This window comes from Macrotis lagotis, chromosome 2, assembly GCF_037893015.1.
Source record: "Macrotis lagotis isolate mMagLag1 chromosome 2, bilby.v1.9.chrom.fasta, whole genome shotgun sequence".
Lineage (NCBI taxonomy): Eukaryota > Metazoa > Chordata > Mammalia > Peramelemorphia > Peramelidae > Macrotis > Macrotis lagotis.
The window spans coordinates 197181419-197200447 of NC_133659.1; the positions used below are offsets into that span (position 1 = coordinate 197181419).

Consider the following 19029-nt stretch of genomic DNA (forward strand, 5'->3'; position numbering starts at 1 on the left):
GGTAGATCAAATGCCATATGATTCCCTATCATGATAGGTAGGTAAAAGACCTAGCTGATTTCTTACATTTGAACCTTTACCATACTGGCCCAAATACAGACCACATCACCTCCTTTAAACTGTTGTTTTTTTTTTAATCCAAGGAAGGTGTGTAGTTAATATTATTTTCCAGTGTACACATACCCCTTCAAACAGACCTTGTTGCCAAAGTATTGCTAGAGCCAGCCCATACTAGCACTGGAAAGCTGACTTAAATTTCCAGTGTGAAAACTTACACCTTAATACATCAGCAAAGAGACACAAATCAGGGCCTGATTTATTGATCTGTTAACTGTAAAGAGTTGAGAAACTGAAGAACAAAAGGTTAGTAACTAAATTAAAAAAGATTAAATGGAGAGCCATTAGCAACAGTTACCTGCAGACTCTGAATGCAGCCTATATTAAGAGTCAATTATAATTCACTTTGGGCATAAAATTCGTTATCTCTAGGCATCAATTCCTCTATCTGCATAATGGGAAGAATAATTCAGTATGAAGATTAATGACATAAAGAGTCTTGAAACGAAAGTCACAAAAACAGCATTCCTGGGTATGGAGATAATTCTTTGCTAAAAGGAAATCATAAAAGATGAAATGGATAAATTTGTTCATGAGCCAAGCCATAGTGCTTCCTTCCTTTGTCTCTGGACTCTGTTCTTGAGTCCCCATAGTTCTTTCTCCTCCATGACCCCAGTAGCCTTCTGATTCTGAAATCCCTTTCCTCTTATTGGTCAATTCTTCCTGGAATCTCCATTTTAAAAAATGTACTCAGGAACTAGGCTCCCCACTCTCTACCTGCTTCCCCCCACCTCTGTACTTTTGTCTACTCCCTCTCCTGTTTTCCAGTTCTCTCTTATGTGTCCTCCTAAATCAGAATTTAAGTTCCTTGAGGGCAGAGGACTATCATTTTGCTCATATTTCTATTCCTACACATTGTATAGCACACAGTAAACCTAAATGAATGCATGATGAGTTGGTGATATAAAACTGAAGGTTTTTTAACAAAGTAAAACAAATGTAGTAAAAATTAAAAGGGAAATAATTTTAACAATCCTGTAACAAATTTCTCTGAAAAAGATTTGATAGCCAAGATATAAAAGAATTGATATAAATATATAACAAAAGTTATCTAATAAATATTTATTGAATATGAACAGGATATTCTCAAATGAAGAAACACCATCAACCATTAACATTCAAATAAAAAAATGCTCCATATTACTACTGAGAAGTGGTATCTGATGAATAAACATGAAAAAAGAGAGAAATAGCAATTGTTTGGTTGTTGAAGATGGACCCATTAATACATTGCAGAGTTATGATTTGGTTCAACAATTCTGAAAAATAATTTGGAACTATTAAATAAAAGAGTCACTATCCTCTGACCCAGTGATACTACTATTTTGGCAAAGAGTCGAAGGAGGTCAAGGATAGAAGGAAAAAATGTTTAGAGCATAACTTCTTATTGTAGTAAACAAGTGAAATAAAATAGTTGCCTATCAATTGAGAAATGGATAAAAATTCTGCATATATGAATGTGATAGATTACTGACACCAAAACAAAAGATGAAGATGATAAATTCAGAGTAAAAGGAAGACTTATGTGCAGAGTTCAATAAGTGGAATCAGAAGAATGATTTATACATTGACCACAATAATCATATGAAGGAAATTAACTTAGAAAAGACTAAAGAACTGATCAAAGCAGCCATCAACTGACTTCAGAACACTGATGATAAAATATACCGTTTTTTTGGCAGATAGACAAAGGATACACTAAAGGGACACAATTTCCAGACATGGGCCATGTGTCATATTATATGTAGTGGGGATACACACACATTCAGGCATGCATACATGTGTGTATCAATTACAAAGGAAGGCTTCTATTTGTAATTAATGAGTTAATGGACAGGGATAGATATGTCAAAAAAGCAGTAATAAAATAGTTTTTCTTAAGCACATGAAAAAATACCTACAGAAGGGGACAGATAAAGCAATTTTGCTATTTCTTTGTTAAATTAAATGTTTCTATAAAAATTCATCATTAACACTCAGGCTCTTATATAATCTTTCTTGTTCTCTGTTTATTAAAATAACCTGTTGATGGTTTTTAAGATCACAATAAGAAAATTTGAAAATAAGCATTTCTAGCTCTTTGGGAGCTAGATGTAGAGCATATTCTTATTTTATAACATCCAAATTCTATATGGAGCCCTCCCTTGATGAGGAACTCCCTCCCTCCCAAGGCAGTCCATTGTAACATAGGAGAGCCTTTCATTACAAAGTTTGCCTATACAATGAATCCAAACGTGCCACCTTTTAACTTACGCAAATGGTTCCTGGTTTTGCCTTGGTGGCAAGTCTGGGATTTCCCTTTCATAAAGACAATCCTTCAAATACCTGAAACATATCTTTCTTGCCATTATCTTCTCCAGGTTCCACATCTTCTCTGATGGGATCTTGGCCAGTCCTTTTATAGAAGGCTGCCCTTCTGTGGAAGGGGTTCTAGGTTTTCAAAATTTTTAAAATATAACCACTTTTAGCTCCCAATACCCACGGGAAATATTTAAGCCTCAGCACAAGATAGAAGTGAGTTTTCTCATATAGAAATTCACTTTACCAATGTAATCAGGTCCAGTTCATCGATTATTCTAAGATGTAGCACCTGTCACTGAACTCAATCCTCCAGATGTCTGACCAGGTCCTCCTGGACACAATGCCACCTCTCTCAAGTAACTGTTATGCATTTGGCTACCAGGTCACACTGTTAATTTGTCCTAAATTAACAGGTCATGAAAAGTTCCAACCCAATTCGATTTTCCCCTTATTAATTTCAGTCTGTTTAAATCTTTTCAGATTCTAATTTTTCTACCAGTGCTTTTGGTGTTCATATCAGCTTGGTGTCATCTGTGGTTTTGATAAGCATGTCACTTATGCCTTCAAGCAAGTAACTGAAAAAAATGAACAGAAGAGGCCCAAGGACATGTCTCTGGGATATTCAATGACAGACTTTGATCCATATTAGTTGATTCATTAATGATGACTCAGTCTGAGCACTATATTACAAAACTCTCTAAACATTTTATAAACATGATATTCATCCCCCAAATATCAATTAGGAAAAAGATAGACAACTGGTTAACTAAATTCAATTCTGTCTTCATGTTAACAATCATGAATTATTGTGCTATATCCATGATACGCTTATTTATTAGAAATTTATTGTTTGTTCCATCAGTGCAACAATCAGGGACAATTTGGGGCTGTCTGCCATGGAGAATACCACCTGTATCCAGAGAAAGAACTGTGGAGTTTGAACAAAGACCAGGGACTATTAACGTTAATTTAGAAAAAAAAAAATCTTACTGTGTGATCTTGCTATCCCTTATACTTTATGTTTCTTCCTTAAGGATATGATTTCTCTCTCATCACATTCAATTTGGATCCATGCATACCATGGAAACAATGTAAAGACTGGCATATTGCCTTCTGTGGGGGTGGGGGGAGGTAAGTAAGATTGGGGGGAAATTGTAAAACTCAAAATAAATAAAATCTTCAAAAAAAGTTTATTGTTCAAAATTTTTGTGAACTTGAAGACATTGCACCTTTTTTCTTTTTATGGTCACTGTTTACCCAAAGATTTAGGAAATTAAGTTGTTGACCATCTTATTTATTTCCAAAGAACAAATGAAAGGAACATCAGAGTCAGACCTTAAGAGATTTTGGTTTCATCTAATTCAATCTCCTTATTCATTTATATATGGGAAACCTAAAGCTCAGAGAAGACTGAAAAGTCCCAGTTTCACTGGGATAGGTAGGATAGACTCTTGTGGTAGTCAGTGACTTGGAAATTCATAACTCCCTGATTCCTCTCTGGTAATCCAGCCTATTGACATGAAAATAATGACTGAGAACCACTGTAACCTTTCTCAACTGTGTATTAAACCAGTGGATCAGATGTCCTTGGGACCCTTCTAGATTTCAAAGTCAAGACTTAAGTATTCCACTTAGGTTCACTTTTCTGCAGAAGTTATAGGGTAGGAAAAGAGGATAGTTATGGTTATCCAAGCTGGGTACTTACTGTAATGCCCTGAGGTTTTTTGATTCCCAAACTATTCCAAGCCTTCAACCTCCTGTTGTTCTACAAACCCAAAGACATGAGCAGGATCATGCCTGGTTTTTACTCAAGACTCAAGGTTGCAATCATGCCTGAACTCATGGATGGGGAGGTCCACTTTGTCTTTGTTCTCACCTGACAAATCACCTCTGGTTACAAAAGGTAGGGAGGATTGTATACTCATAAATCTCTGGTCATGGGAGTCTTATAAAAGTAAGAATGAGTCAGTTCCTTCTAAGTGCTAAAAATGTGGCTTCTTGGTCACCTAAAAACCCAGGGAAGCTCAGATTTCAGGGTTTACCAGGAGTAAAACCTGCTTATGGAACCCTTCCAAGGTCCTATCAAAAAAGTGGAAAGGGGACTTTACACAAAGGCTCAGAAATTTTTAACTTACTATAAGAACAACCTCCTACATGCTTTTGAGTTACTTTGAGCTTTTTTTTTTTAAGGTTTTTGCAAGGCAAATGGGGTTAAGTGGCTTGCCCAAGGCCACACAGCTAGGTAATTATTAAGTGTCTGAGACCGGATTTGAACCCAGGTACTCCTGACTCCAAGGCCGGTGTTTTATCCATTACACCACCTAGCCACCCCTACTACAACACCTAGCCACCCCTTACTTTGAGCTTTCTTAAAATGATTAAACTTTCCTTTAAGATATGGGGTCCCAGGGGTGGCTAGGTGGTATAATGGATAAAGCACCAGCCCTGGAGTCAGGAGTACCTGGGTTCAAATCCGGTCTCAGACACTTAATAATTACCTAGCTGTGTGGTCTTGGGCAAGCCACTTAACCCCATTTGCCTTGCAAAAACCTAAAAAAAAAGATATGGGGTCCTGAGGGCAGCTAGGTGGCTCAGTGGATAGAGCATCAGCCCTGCAGTGAGGAGGACCTGAGTTCAAATCCAGCCTCAGGCACTTAACAATTGCCTAACAATATGACCTTGGTAAAGTCACTTAGCTTCACTGTCTTAAATAAATAAAAAAATGTTTTAAAAGTGGGAAAAAAAAGACACGAAGTTCTATTGCAAGAACAGCTTATGGTATCTGCAAAGGGGAACATAAGGTCCCGAAGTCCAAAGAAGCAACCATGGGAAACTGGAAGCGATCACAAGTTTTTCATGTTGTACTCTGGACTCTCACTCTCCTTAAAGTAGTTTCACAACTTTGTTTAGCAAATAGATAATGATCATAATCAGGTGGTATTTGAGTGACTTTACTGAGAAATAAAATGGTTTAGAAAACTCAGCCCTTTAAGTAGGCTGTGTCTTCCTAGGTAGATGTATTAGTCCTGAGTATTTCTTTTAACTGTCTTTTTTTGCTCAGAAGATCTAAGCATGACCCTGATCAACCTATAGAGAGAGAGGATTGAACTGAGCCAGAAGTTTGAGGCACAAGTGAATTTATTCTAAGTTAACTCCCAAGTTTTGGCTTTCTGGGCCTGATTCCAAGACAAATTTTCCAGGTCTATCTTTGATGACTCCACCACAATGTGTTTAGATTAGGTTTGTTTGGGTTGATGAAGCAGTGACTCTAGAAAGTTACTCTAGAATGACAGATGGTGTATACAGTGGTTGAGGGGCCAGCACTCACCGTTTACTCAGTTCTTTCAGGGCCCCACTTCTGCACAAAATCAGATAGTCACCTAGGAGCTTAAGTTGCTCCCGGCTTCTCCAGATATGGTTCATTCGCTCCACATGGTCATAAAGAGACTTATTCACCAGCTGTAGGTTGATGAGGGGCTGGTTCCGGATTTGGGTTAAGAACTTTAGGGCCTGACGGCAAACCTACCAACACAGACACAGCACTCAGTTGATGATGAGAGCTAGAGGCACCCACGGTTCTGGTGGACCTACTCTCCTCCCCTGTCAGTCCCACATTCAGCTATTTCTTGCTCTTCCAGGTTTCTTCCAGACCTCATTCTTCCTGGTTAAAGGAAATCAATCTTTCAACAAGTATTCTTTTTCTATCTTGACTTAGGAAACAAAGTGGCCAGAGGTAGTTCTGGCCACAGGAAGTCTTAGATAAGTCATTGCCAATTAACAGTTGGCTTCTCTTCTGTGGTGTCAATGAATAACCCCTGGCTCTAATATGAGATTTCAAAATCACATAATACCAGAGAGGGAGTTTTATGATAATAGTCAGCTCCAAGTACTTTTAATTTCCTCCAAATATCAGATGGCATGATTTGATATTTGAAGTCTTTTCCTCTCAGAGAGACTTCAGTCTATAACTTGATCAAGAGACTCCTCTGAAGTGCCTTCCTAATAAATGACCATTTAGCCAGTGATTGAAGACTCCAATGACAGTGAGTTCTCTATCTCGAGACAATCTATTTTTGGACTATTCTCTGCAACTTCTACTCATTGGTCTATTTCTATTCTTTTTCACAAGATAATCTTCTCTATGTCTTCAATCTTCCAAACAAAACATTGCCAAGTTTTTTCAACCAATTTTTAATCAATACTAACTTAAATAATACTGGGGAAATCACTTAAATGCCCTGTTGACATTTTGAGTTGGATGTACTGTAGGTATTTCAAACTCAACATGTCCAAAATGTAAGTCATTACTTTATTCCTTGAATTCATCCTCTTTTTCCAAACTTCCCCATTTCTGTTACATACACCAGAAGTTTGCAAACTCATATTGTCTTCAATTTCTCAACTTTATCTATACTATCATCACTTCTCACTTGGACTACTTATAATAGTACTTTCTCCATGCCTTTAAGCTTCTCCAATCTACTCTCTCTCAACTGCCAAAATGAATTTCCTAAAGTGCAGGTCAGACCTTATCACTCTTCTACTCAAACTCCAACAGTTGCCTATTGCCTTTAAGACAACATATGAACCTTATGAGCCAGTAACATTGGCCTTATTTTGCCTCCTCACACACATCCCATCTCTTTTCTCTGGGCCTTTGCACTGTCTGTCTCTCACACCTAGAATGTATTTTCTCCTCACCTCACCTCTCAGGAGTTTTAGTTTTCTCCAAGACTCAGCTCAAGTGTCACATTCTATGAGACCCTTCCTGATCTCCTCCTGCACTCCCCAGTTGCTAATGAATACCTTCCCTCTCTCACAAGTATCTATTTTGTACATATACTTACTCATATACATGATGTCTCTCTTGACAAGACAGTAAACTCCTTGTGGGCACAGAGACTGTTTGATGCACATGGATATATCACATACTCCCATTAGACTATAAGGTTTTTGAGGATAAGTTATTTTTCATCTTTGTATTTAGCATCCTGCATATGGTAGGTTGCTTAATGAATTGAATTGAGAACTATGGCTTCTGTAAACTCTATTTTTCTCCAATAAAGGCTTGTATAGACAAGAGTGTTTAATATTAATTTTACTGTATTTCCAAGATGGTGGTTTAGGATTAGAAATAGTTTGTGGCCCAGGGGTAGAGTTTCCTCTAAGTGAATCATAATATTTGGGATGGAGAGGCTGAACCTATAATCTTAACTCTATACTCCCATCATCTGAGGTAGCACAAATTGAAGGGGATAAAAATAATCCAATTACCCATCAGACTGAATCTCAAGTTTTTCCAAACCATAGAAACCACGAAGTCAAAACCTGTCCAAGGGACTTACAGTGCGTTTCGTGAGATCCCAGTTGTGGATGAGCCTGGCTGGAATCAGTGAACTGTCATCCTGATGGCAGATGTCACAGTAATAGAGGCCAGAGAAGGCACAGAGCTTGGGTCTGACAAATGAAAATCCAATCTGTCTGGAGCAGCCTGGAGTGTTGGAAGGGAGATTGTGAGAGTTTGAGCATCAGTCAGAATGCCCATAATCACTCTTTTCTATTCCTTTCCATTCCATTCCTTCTTCCCTAACCCCTAACACTAATGCCAGTCTCTTAGTCTCTTATCCCTTGAGACCTTCTATATCTGATAACTATTCTTTTGAAGCAAAAGAAAGTAGGTGGATATTTTAAGTCCCTAGTTACAATGTGAAATTCAACAGATTAACTCAGAGAGATTTCTGATAAAATTAGACTAACTCAGGTCGGTCCTCAAGAGCAATGAACGGGACACTGATGATGACAGGGCCCAGAGTTCTTCAAGGAAGCCTCAAAAGGTCTGGATTCACACATAGTCAACACTACTTCAATGCTTCATACTCATGAACAAATTGAACCTTTCATGCCCCAGCAAAGCTGTCCTAACATGTCCAGTTCTGAACACTCAGCGAGGTGGGACCCAGCAGGTACAGTTACAGGGAGAAGTCACTACTCCAGATAATAAAAAACAGAAGTCCAGCAATCCCCATACCACTCCCCTTTACCTCCCCACCCCATCCCTAACCACAAGAAGGGCCCAGCCCCAATCATAAAAAGGGTTTCTGATCCTTTCCTTTTCTTTTTTAAAGTGTGATTTTTCATCTATGATTTTTACTTTACATCCTTGGCCCAGTGGGAAAAGCCCTGACTCTACAGCCAAAGATTCTGGTCTCAGATTCCTCTCTTGGTATATATTACTTGTGTGACTGGGGGAGGGTCCCCAGCCTCTCCCTGAGTTTCAGTGTCTGCATATGAAAAAATGAGATGGCTTCTAGGGTCTCTTCTAGCTCTTTACTGTCAATCCTATAATTCTGCCCTCTAACCCACCTAATGAGTCATCTATTCTGACAAGAATTTGAAAAGACAAATAAATAACAAAAAAATAGTTCAGCAAAACTACACAGACACATCAATTGTGTCTGACAGTATTTGCAATATTTCATGCCCACTCAAAAGAGTTGGAGTGGGGTGGAGGGATATTAATTATTTCAACTGCTCGGGGTCTAGCTTGGCCATTATAATTAAACAGCTGAATTCTCCATGTTCAGTAGGTTATGTTTAAATAACATTGGAGTCCTCCCCAATGCCAGCTTCTCCACATTCTTTTAAGAGCAAGGGAGCCTAAGTAAAATTTATAGGTAAGAAATAAATAGCTTGTTAATATGCCAGGCTAGTCAATGAAGTGTTTATGAAACATTCACAGGGAGGACAGACCTTATCCCAGAAGTATGGAGGAGACTAGACTAGTCCTTGCCCATGAAGACTACAATTTAACAAGGGAGGCAAGACTTACCAAGTACAATAAAAGGACTAATTTGAGGGTAGTGTTAGGTTGGAAGAAAGATGGAAATAGCTAATAAAGAAAACTTCCTGGAAGGGTAAATCTGTGAATGACAGATGGATCCTGTGGAAGTTAAGCAAAAGCTATTCTAGGCATAAGGAATCTGGGGAAAGGTATGAAGATCTTTAGTTTATTCAATAACAATAAGTTTTGGACTTGATGATTCCCAAGATTTCTTTTGGCTCTAACACCATAATCTAGATTCAAGGAAATGAACACTGGAGAATAATGGGGGGAAATTTGACAAACAGGGCACAGGTTGACAGGTGGTAAAAATTGAAGAGTAGATAGGCTGGGTGAGACTAGAGGTAGAAAGCACTTAAGATTGAGGAACTGTTTGATCCACATTTAACAGCTTTGGTTTTTTTGTTTTTTTATTTTCCTTTTTAAAACAGATTAGAAGCCCTAGAAGTCAGGGTCAAATGATCAAAACACGAGGAAAGGGAAGTTTTTCTTAGATTTATAATAGTCTGGGATGAGATGGGATAATTTGGATAAGATTCTAAGGAGACAGGAGAATGGGATAAGTCTAAATAGTGTGAAGAACAAAATGCGTATGTGAAAGACAGGGAAGGCTGTATTAACATGAGGAAAACTTTAAAGCTGTGCTTGACTCATTTAACCTATGATCTACCTTCTTTCTTAGCCTATAGACCCTCCCTTTGATAGAATAATAACCACTGGAGAACTTGTGAAAACACCCAAAACTCAATTTGAAAGGACAAATTTTCTCCCTCTTTTTGTTCTGAGATTTGTGTGTACTAATCATCCCTGAGTTTAGTCCTAATCCCACCAGTAAATTCAAGTGTGAATTTAAATAATCCCAACCCCTTTGTGTTTAGGTCTCCTTTATAAAATGAACAGCTTGGGTTGGATGATTCATGTCTTTTTCAGGTCTAACATTCTAGGACTTGAACAATCTTACAAATACTACCCTATAGAATCAAGTCCATTCAAAGTGCCTAAATATAACAACTCCCCTCAGCACATCTTTTAACAGAAGGGTGGCTAAGCAAAGCCAACATAGTGCTTCCTTGCCATCTGAAGCCTAATTCTCACAATGCTATGTAATCACTAGGAGAGTAAGGAAAGGAATTCTGACTTCATCAGTGTGGAGAAATTTCTTTCACTAATGCATATCACAATCACAGTGATTTAGCAGAACTCCCTTAAGGTCTAGGGAGCTGCCTAGACATACAGAATTTAGGTGACTGCCAGCATCCTTCAGGTGACTGACACTATATCCATGTCCTGCTGCTGCTGTTATGCATTTAATAATTGAGGGCACAATCAGGTTTTTGGAATAGAAATATAAAGATATTACTGTTTTACTAAACTGATTGAGTTCTAAAGGGTATGAATAGCAATCTGTGGAACAGATATGGCTGATTTCACACTCTGAATATCTTACTCTCTATCAGTCACCATTCTACTCTTTTCCACCTACATAAAAATGGTCATACCCTTGAGTTTGTCAATAGCCACAAATGTATCACCTTCTTGAGAATTCCAAAGTTTTACTGACTTCCTACTGAGTCTACTGACTTTTTCACCTCTCCCTCAATCTTCCTTACCAAACTCTACCCTTTGTCCATATTGTGACTCTGATCCCTAGATCCCTCAGTTCTTTCCCAGGTCATTTCCCTTGCACCAGTCAGTCTCTCCTACCCCCATCTTGAACCACATGTTGATCCAATTCAGCTCTATATTATACTGTTTTCAAATCCCTAATCCCCTTACCATATCACTGCTTGAGTCCTACAATCCCTACTAAGCCTCAGCTTTCACCTTCACTTATACCCATGTTCCTATCTCACAGAAGGCCCTTAACAATATGTTTAATGACCAACTAAAAGTCTTGATGATATGTTTTCTCACACTACTTCCCCTATCTCTTCTTTCAACTGGTAACTAAGGTAGAATTTGCATGGATGGCATGACTTTTCAAGAAGCTTATGGATAGATTCATCTTTACCACTGGTCCCTCTCTAATTCTGTTCTCCCTAGCTTCATGGCCCTCTTATCAGATACCAACTACAGGATTATTTCTCTTAGTCCTAACATTCTATCCCTTAGTTATCATTCAATTGAACCAGTTCTTTCCTTCATTTTGTTTTTTTAGGCTTTTGCAAGGCAAATGGGATTAAGTGGCTTGCCCAAGGCCACACAGCTAGGTAATTATTAAGTGTCTGAGACAGGATTTGAACTAAGGTACTCTTGACTCCAGGGGCTATGCTTTATCCACTGTGCCAACTAGCCGCCCCTCTTTCCTTCATTTTCAATGATTTTTTACAAGGGATTTCCAAACATTTTCTATTCTTTGTTATATTTAGAATATAGACTGTTCACCTATGGGTATAAATTAATGGATATGTGTATTGGAGTGGGCAGTTTAGGGAACAAGGTTCAAGAAAGGATAAAAATACTTTAAAATAGAGCAGAACAATGAAGGAGGACTGCGGTTCAGTTCTATGGGGTGAGGCAGGCTCCAAACAGACTGCCAGCCATTTCTGACAACAGCTTATTAAGATGGGAGGAAAAAAGGTCATGAACTGACAGGAAGAGAGGGAGAGAGAAAGAAACAAGGACAGTCAGGAGAGGCTTTTCATGAAGCCACAAAGGAAAAGACCAAGAAATAGTCATTTATCAAAGACATCCTCGCACTGTCTGGACTCACCAGTAATGAAGCACTATATTAAAAGGTGCTTTCTACAGCTGAGTCCACTCCTACCTGCACAAAAGAAGCTTTGGGAATCCAGTCCTTTCTCTGTGGGGATGGCCACCAGGTACTGCAACAGGAAACCATTTTTTCCTGTTGCATACTTCAAGATTTCTTGGGAATTTTCATCTAGACTTCCACCAAGAGTCAATGCCTCTTCTGCTGTTTCCAAATAGGATGTTAAAACTTTTCGTACAAGCTCTCTCCAGGCTGTTGCCTCATCTGCACTCTGGGCCTTCAGCTTCAAGGTAGCCTTGGCTGTGATAATTTTAAAGAAAGCTGGGCTCCCCAGGCTTGTGTCTGGAAGAATATCTCGGATTGTTTCAATCCCATGGCTATCACTTAATATCTTTTCATGGTTTCTCATTTTGAAGCATTTTAGAGACTCCAAAGACAAAGAAAAAATTAAGGGAGTCCAGGTCTTCTCTGTATGCATGTAAAGAACTGATTCTTTAATAGCATCTAGTTCAGGTATCAGTGGAAATGGCCAATCAAAATGGCCACCTAAAGATGCTTCCTCCTGGGAGATTGGGATGGGGTGGCTAAAGGAGCTGCCCTGGGGGTGCTCTAAATCTTCCAATGGGTCTGGGAGCTGGAGTGTTTCCCATTCTTGTTCTTGCTGAGGTCGGCATTTCTGCAGTGCTTCATGCAGTCGGTCCAACCAATCCTCAGCTTCATCCTGGCAGGGAGCACGAAGTGTCAACTTCTTGTTGGAAAATACCAACTCAAAGCGCCCATCACTTTGGGCTGGCCCCACAGACTCACATCGAAGAAGGGAGCAATTCTCCACACACTCACGATCCTCATTATTCAGATAGAGGCGGAACTCAAGTGGGGCAAGCTCACAGTAGAACTCCTTCCAAATTCCCATGGCCCCACGGCGTTCCAATGTACCTAGCTTTATGAGGCCCCTGAATGGGTTGTAGAGTCCTACAAGCAAAGAGATTTCAGTTTAAAAAAAAGTTACTACCTAAGGACCAGAAGGACAACTTAAGGAATAAAGTATTACAACAAAAATGAGCTTGAGCTTGACTCAAGAGACCTAACTCACTAAAATCTTATGGTCACCATGCGTGTGTGTGTGTATGTGTGGACCTAAGTGGAAACATATGCATATGGACATTGCAACATCCTTTAACTTTATCTAAAGGGATTCTATAGCCCAGGAGTCAAGCATAGAGCAACAAATCTGAAGTGGGAAGGGGAAAAAATAGTATTACAGACTAGTTTCACTCAAAAGCTAAGGGCAAAATCCAGGGAACAGAATAGATTTAATATAAAACCAAATGAAGGGATTGTTTCAGATTCCATACATTACTGCCAAGGCCAGGTCACAGGAAATAGAGAAAATACAGGAAGAAATGTTCACTCACTTTTAAAGGAAAGTATTCAAATTTATAAATACAATAGATTATGACTTTCTTTTTTTAGGTTTTTGCAAGGCAAATGGAGTTAAGTGGCTTGCCCAAGGCCACACAGCTAGGTAACGATTAAGTGTCTGAAACCGGATTCGAACCCAGGTACTCCTGACTCCAAGGCCAGTGCTTTATCTACTATGCCACCTAGCCGCCCCAGATTATGACAATTAAAATGGTATCTGATAGTGTCAAATATGGAAGGATTATCTTTACTATAAAGAGCTGTGACAATGCTAAACATTACAGAACTGTTAGCAGACCTCATCAAGATTACTATATCTTCAGAAATAGCAAAAATTAGTGTTTTAAAAAGAAACCTTGGGATAGTGATAACCAACTTGGGGCAGTTAGGTGGTGTAGTGGATAGAGCAGCTCTGGAGTCCTCAGACACTTAATAATTTACCTAGCTGTGTGACCTTGGACAAGTCACTTAACCCCATGCCTTGCAAAAACAAAAACATAAGTCACCAACTTATTTTATAGTCAGGCAGTACACATTTCTCTAGTGTGACTTTAATTCCAAAGGGACAATCATTTGTAGCATGGCTATCAAAAATTATTCATATTTCTGATCATTAATATTATCAAGGGAAAATGACCTTTCTTTAAATATGTGATTTTAAATTGGTTTGCTACATGATTTGATAATAATTTTTATGTCTTGATACTAGAATTTTTTCTCCCCATCCTCCAAAGGGAATTTAATAACAGAAACTAAGAGGAACCAGGATTCAAATGATAGAAATAAACCGAAAATACACACAACAGAAGTCTATACATACCAATCTGTCTCCGATGGACCACCCAGAAGTGCTTGTAGTCTGAATCAGGGATTGGCTTGGTTGTCCTGGCTTCCAAGGAAGGCACAGAAGCTTGATCTGAGGGGTCTTTAAAATGGTTCTTCCCTAGCCCTTCAGAAGTAGGATTATGAACATCAGGTTTTGTCTCTGGGGTCCCTCCCCCAGAGAGATCTGAAGCACTATCTGGGACCCTCTCAGGAGAAGGCCGATAGAAATCATCTTCTGAGATCCAACTTTTGCTTTCCTATTTTGTAAGAGAAAAGTAACAAATACTGACCTTATGAGAAGCAATATAATTTAGTTTTGAGAAAAGAGGCCCTAGATTCTAGTTCTACTTCGGATATACAGGCTGTATGACCCTGGGGAGGCAACTTAAACTATCAATGCTGCTGGAAACTCTCTAATATTTCTAAGTTGTCAAACAGGTACTAAGATGTTTCCTCACTGAATTCCCTATACTGATGAAATCAAAGGTTCCATCCAAAAAATTAGCCAAATTTATATAATGCTTTAAGGTTTACAAAGGGCTTTAGGCATTATCTTATTTGAGATTCAAGATAAGCCTATGAGTAGTTGATATCTCCATTTTAGAAAAGGATGCACTGAGGCTCCAGGTTAGGGTGTCAGAATCATGATTCTGCTCAGTTTAGACATTCTGGTGTATGTGTTTTGATTGAATGTCAGTGTCAAGATGGATGAAGTTACAATCTGTGTGTGGGATTATAATAGAATGTCTCTATTTCAGAGTCTCCCCTAAGTGGGATGATATTACAATATCAAAAAATGGAAGAGTCTCAGTTTGACAGCCAGTGAGGGTCAGAGGTAGGATCTGAACTCAGGTCATATCATACTTCAAGTCAAAGTCTTTAAATTAAATGTTTTTGTCATTTAGGTCAGGAGGGGGAAGGAGGCTCTTTAGTTGGTCATTTTATATGTTTTTGCCATTCTGAATAGATGTCAAAGTTTTCCACCTCCCATCCCCTTCTCCAGCTCTGATGGGCAATGATTTCCATTCCTGTTCCTTCCTACCTCAACTTCTGCCTTTATATTCTAGATGTAAAAATCAAGAGAAAGAGAAAAGACAAGAAAGTAGATTGAATATCTGCCTATCTAATCAAAGGAAACCATGAAAACACCAGAAGTCAACAGCTTACTTAATAGTGTTGCTGTTAACACCCATATTGAGGTTATAGGCTGCAACCCCTTCCATCATACTTTGAGGCCCTTTAAAGAACAAAACCAACAAAAACCCACACACCCAAACCTACACATTAATAAACAACAAAAGGGCCATAGAGGGGATGCACTGAAGAGGCAATGAAGATTTTCTTTTGGTTAATTTAATTCTATTAGGTGCTAACTGACCATCTATTCCTTCCAATTCAGGAACAGAACAAAATTTGCAGGGTGGATTAGTATTTCTTCTTTTTAACAGCACAAGCTTTCAATCACCAGGGTCAAGAAGAATCCTATAAACCTGAGCCCTCCCACCAGGTAGGGCCTTCTCGAAAGAGATAGAGAAATAGTATTTCCTTCTGAGACAGGATGATGAGTCATCCAGGACAGCTTTCCTGTTCTTGCTATACTTGTTCACTTAACATGGTCCCAAGCACATTATAAGCTCTTAATAAATATTTCTTAACTGATTGCCTGGCTAGCCCTTTTCCCTCACAGTTATTATATAAAATGTATTAAATACATATTTGTCACATACAAAAATAAGGATCAAAGACTACAATAAAGTAGAGATAATAAATAAGCATATTAGCTTATGAACAACAGCATTCCTAAACCAAACAGATATGAGGACCAATTTCTAAAAAACGTGGTAAAAATAACTATCAAAGTAGTAGTCCCTCCAGATTCAGGAAACCTGATTATAGATTCATGAAAAATATAGTATGGACATGGCCAATGAAGACTTTGATGGAGATGTTCATCTGATGGAAAAAATATAACATTGTTGGGTTAATACATAAAACATAGTTCTAGGAGGCTAGAAACAGTGAAGTTGCTAGGATAACAGGTATCAAATGGGGATCCCTTTGGGAGAAAACCTGTTGCTATCTAAATGTGGGAAAGGATCAGTGGATGCCTTGGGCAGCAAGGTGGCACAGAGGATAGAGCACTGCACTGGCCCTGGAGTCAGGAAGTCCTGAGTTGAAACCCACCCACAGACACTTAAAACTTATTTAGCTGTGTGACCTTGGGCAAATCATGTAATCCCATTGCCTTTCAAAAAACAAACAAAAAGTGATAAGGAGCTTTTTTGCATAGGGACAAACAAATCTTGCTCATTGTCTTCTAATGCCATATCTTTCAATCAAATCAGAAGAAGCTAATGAAGGCTGGCACTTTCCCTGTGACCTATTAGTCTTACAGAATTACAGCAGTTAAGTGACTTGCCCAAGGTCCCACATCTAGTAAGGATTTAAACCATGGTCTTCTTGGTTTTAAGATTAGATCTGCAGCTATTCAAATGCTGGCTGAACTGAAAAAAATTTCTAATTAAAAAAAACATTCCTTGGGTGGCTAGGTGGCACAGTGGATAAAGCACCAGCCCTGGAGTCAGGAGTACCTGGGATCAAATCCGGTCTCAGACACTTAATAATTACCTAGCTGTGTGGCTGTGGGCAAGCCATTTAACCCCATCTGCCTTGCAAAAAAACCTAAAAAGTTTCTTTCTGATTTAGCCCATTCTCTTTCTCCACATTCAAATAGTACACTTTTGGGGCTGTCTTACGCTCCAAAGGAACCAGCCTATCCAAAGGGCCAGGGCCCCAGAACCAAGGACTCTCAACCCATAGGTTGTTTCTTCACTGGTCTTATTGCTTAGCCCTGAGATCTCAGGGTAGACTGGCCAATCAAACACAAATGGTAGGGAACAAAGAAAGAAGCTGCTGTCCAGAGCCAAGATGTGGCCATTCTGAGAGAAGGAGCACTAAAAACACTTAATAATTGCCTAGTTGTGTGATCTTGGGCAAGTCACTTTTAACCCCATTGCCTTAAATAAACAAAAATTAAAAAAAAAAAGAAAAGTTCAATAACTTGAAAGACATGGCTTTTTTCACTACAGCAGGCTGTCTCCCAAGCAGCCTTCCACCAGGGTCACTGACCCAAGAAAACAAACTGCAATACCTACTGGAGAGTGAGCAGACGAAGCAAGGTAATCATCCATTTCAGAGCTGTCATGCTCTTGGATTGTTTCTTGTCCAATTGAGGCACAGGGTGCTTGTGACTCTTCCTTAGGACTATAAAGTTGCAGGGATGAACTTCTATCTGCATGACTAGTATCAGTCAAACAGGGCTGAAGCAAGCTCAGGGCACCTGAAACCAGGGATGCTGGCTCATGCTTATGGTTGCTATCCAAAGGGCATCTTGAGGCAGTGAGCAGTCCTGTAGATCCATCCAAATGCATGTGTGCTGTAGTGCTAAGGATGAGAGAAGAGAGAAATGGTTAAAGTGTAGGAACCTGATTCTGAGGTGGTTTTCCATAGTTGGTACCTAAATTAACCTATTGCTGAATTCAAAACAAAAAAAATCTCAGACTTGTATATGACAAGTTATCATCTGACAGATTAAAAAAGATCACAACCAAATTCCCCTAAATATCCTTCTATTTACCACTCACACTCCATGCCCCTCATCTACACACAGTTCTCTATTTTCCCATTATGCAATACTTTCCAGGAGTTAGAAGGGTGGGGGGAGGGAAGACAACGAGTGGTGAAAGCAAAGGTTACAAAAAACCATAAAATACCTGTAAGGAGCAGGAAATGGAAGCTGGGCATTCACCTTTAGTAAATTCCAAACCCCAAATGTCAGAGACCAGAGTCTAGGTAACCACAGTTTATTAGCCTCTAAGCTCCATAATCTTGGGAATTGGGAAGCTCACAAAAGCTTTTCCTCAAGGAGGAGCATTTATTCCAAATGTTATCTACTGGAGACTGAGGAGATATTTCAAAGGGTTTCTAAGCAATGGCAGAGAAGATACTTCCTGTACCAGTAAAAGGAGGAGTGGCAGGGCAGAAGAAGGAGGATGGTGGTACTAAAATGAATAAAATAGATGGGGCTTGGTGTGTTGGAAGTTGTTGAAAACAGGGAAACTTTCCCTTCCCTAGAAATTCTGAGATGGGAAGTACTGATATAGTGTATCTGTCACATTGTGATGTTATTATACATATTACCTCTTCTGGGTTGAAGGGGAGTGAAGTTTAAGAAGGCTCTACCTTATTTCTGAAACATACTTGACCCTGTAAAAAATAACCTTTGGGAAGAATGCCTTCTACCCCTCCATTCTAAAATTCAAGCAGTTTTATGTTAACTATTTTTTCCCTGCTAAAGTCTCTATCTTGTATTCCATTTGGCCAATGGATTATTCCACTGTCAAATTCAGGATCTTCAGATGAGTAATCAAGGTTTTTGGAACACAGCACTAATATAGTGGAAACAATGCATGTGGTCTAGTATAAGGAGATAGCCACAATTTCAATATAAATACTGAAGATATGAAAACTAAGGCTATTCTAATATGAAGTTGGGCCAAGAAAGAATTTACTCCTGCTTCTGTGCTCTACAACTAACAAAATAAATAAAAAGCAGACCACTTAACTGAGATACGGTGTATATAAATCAAGTTCTTTAATATTTTTAGCGCTAACATTTCTAAAAGCAAAATTCAGAGAAGTCAAACTTATAACTTGGAGTTAGTTGAGAACTAAAATTACCTGAGTACAGACAAGAACATTTGCCAACTAATTTTAAGCATGTTAGGCTATCTGTTACATAATGGGGCCT

The 19029-nt window shown here is 38.9% G+C and overlaps 1 protein-coding gene across 2 annotated transcripts in view; it reads right to left on the bottom strand.

The window, feature by feature from the left end:
* The window catches only part of PLEKHM1 (pleckstrin homology and RUN domain containing M1), a 37405-nt gene that overhangs the window by 5187 nt on the left and 13189 nt on the right, over window positions 1–19029 (bottom strand). For both annotated transcript variants that reach the window (XM_074224375.1, XM_074224376.1), the window contains exons 5-9: window positions 17375–17663; window positions 14215–14476; window positions 12027–12944; window positions 7764–7909; window positions 5747–5940 (exon numbers count right to left, since the gene is read on the bottom strand). In XM_074224375.1, the coding sequence (XP_074080476.1) occupies window positions 5747–5940; window positions 7764–7909; window positions 12027–12944; window positions 14215–14476; window positions 17375–17663 (1809 nt within the window). The remainder of the gene's footprint in view (window positions 1–5746; window positions 5941–7763; window positions 7910–12026; window positions 12945–14214; window positions 14477–17374; window positions 17664–19029) is intronic.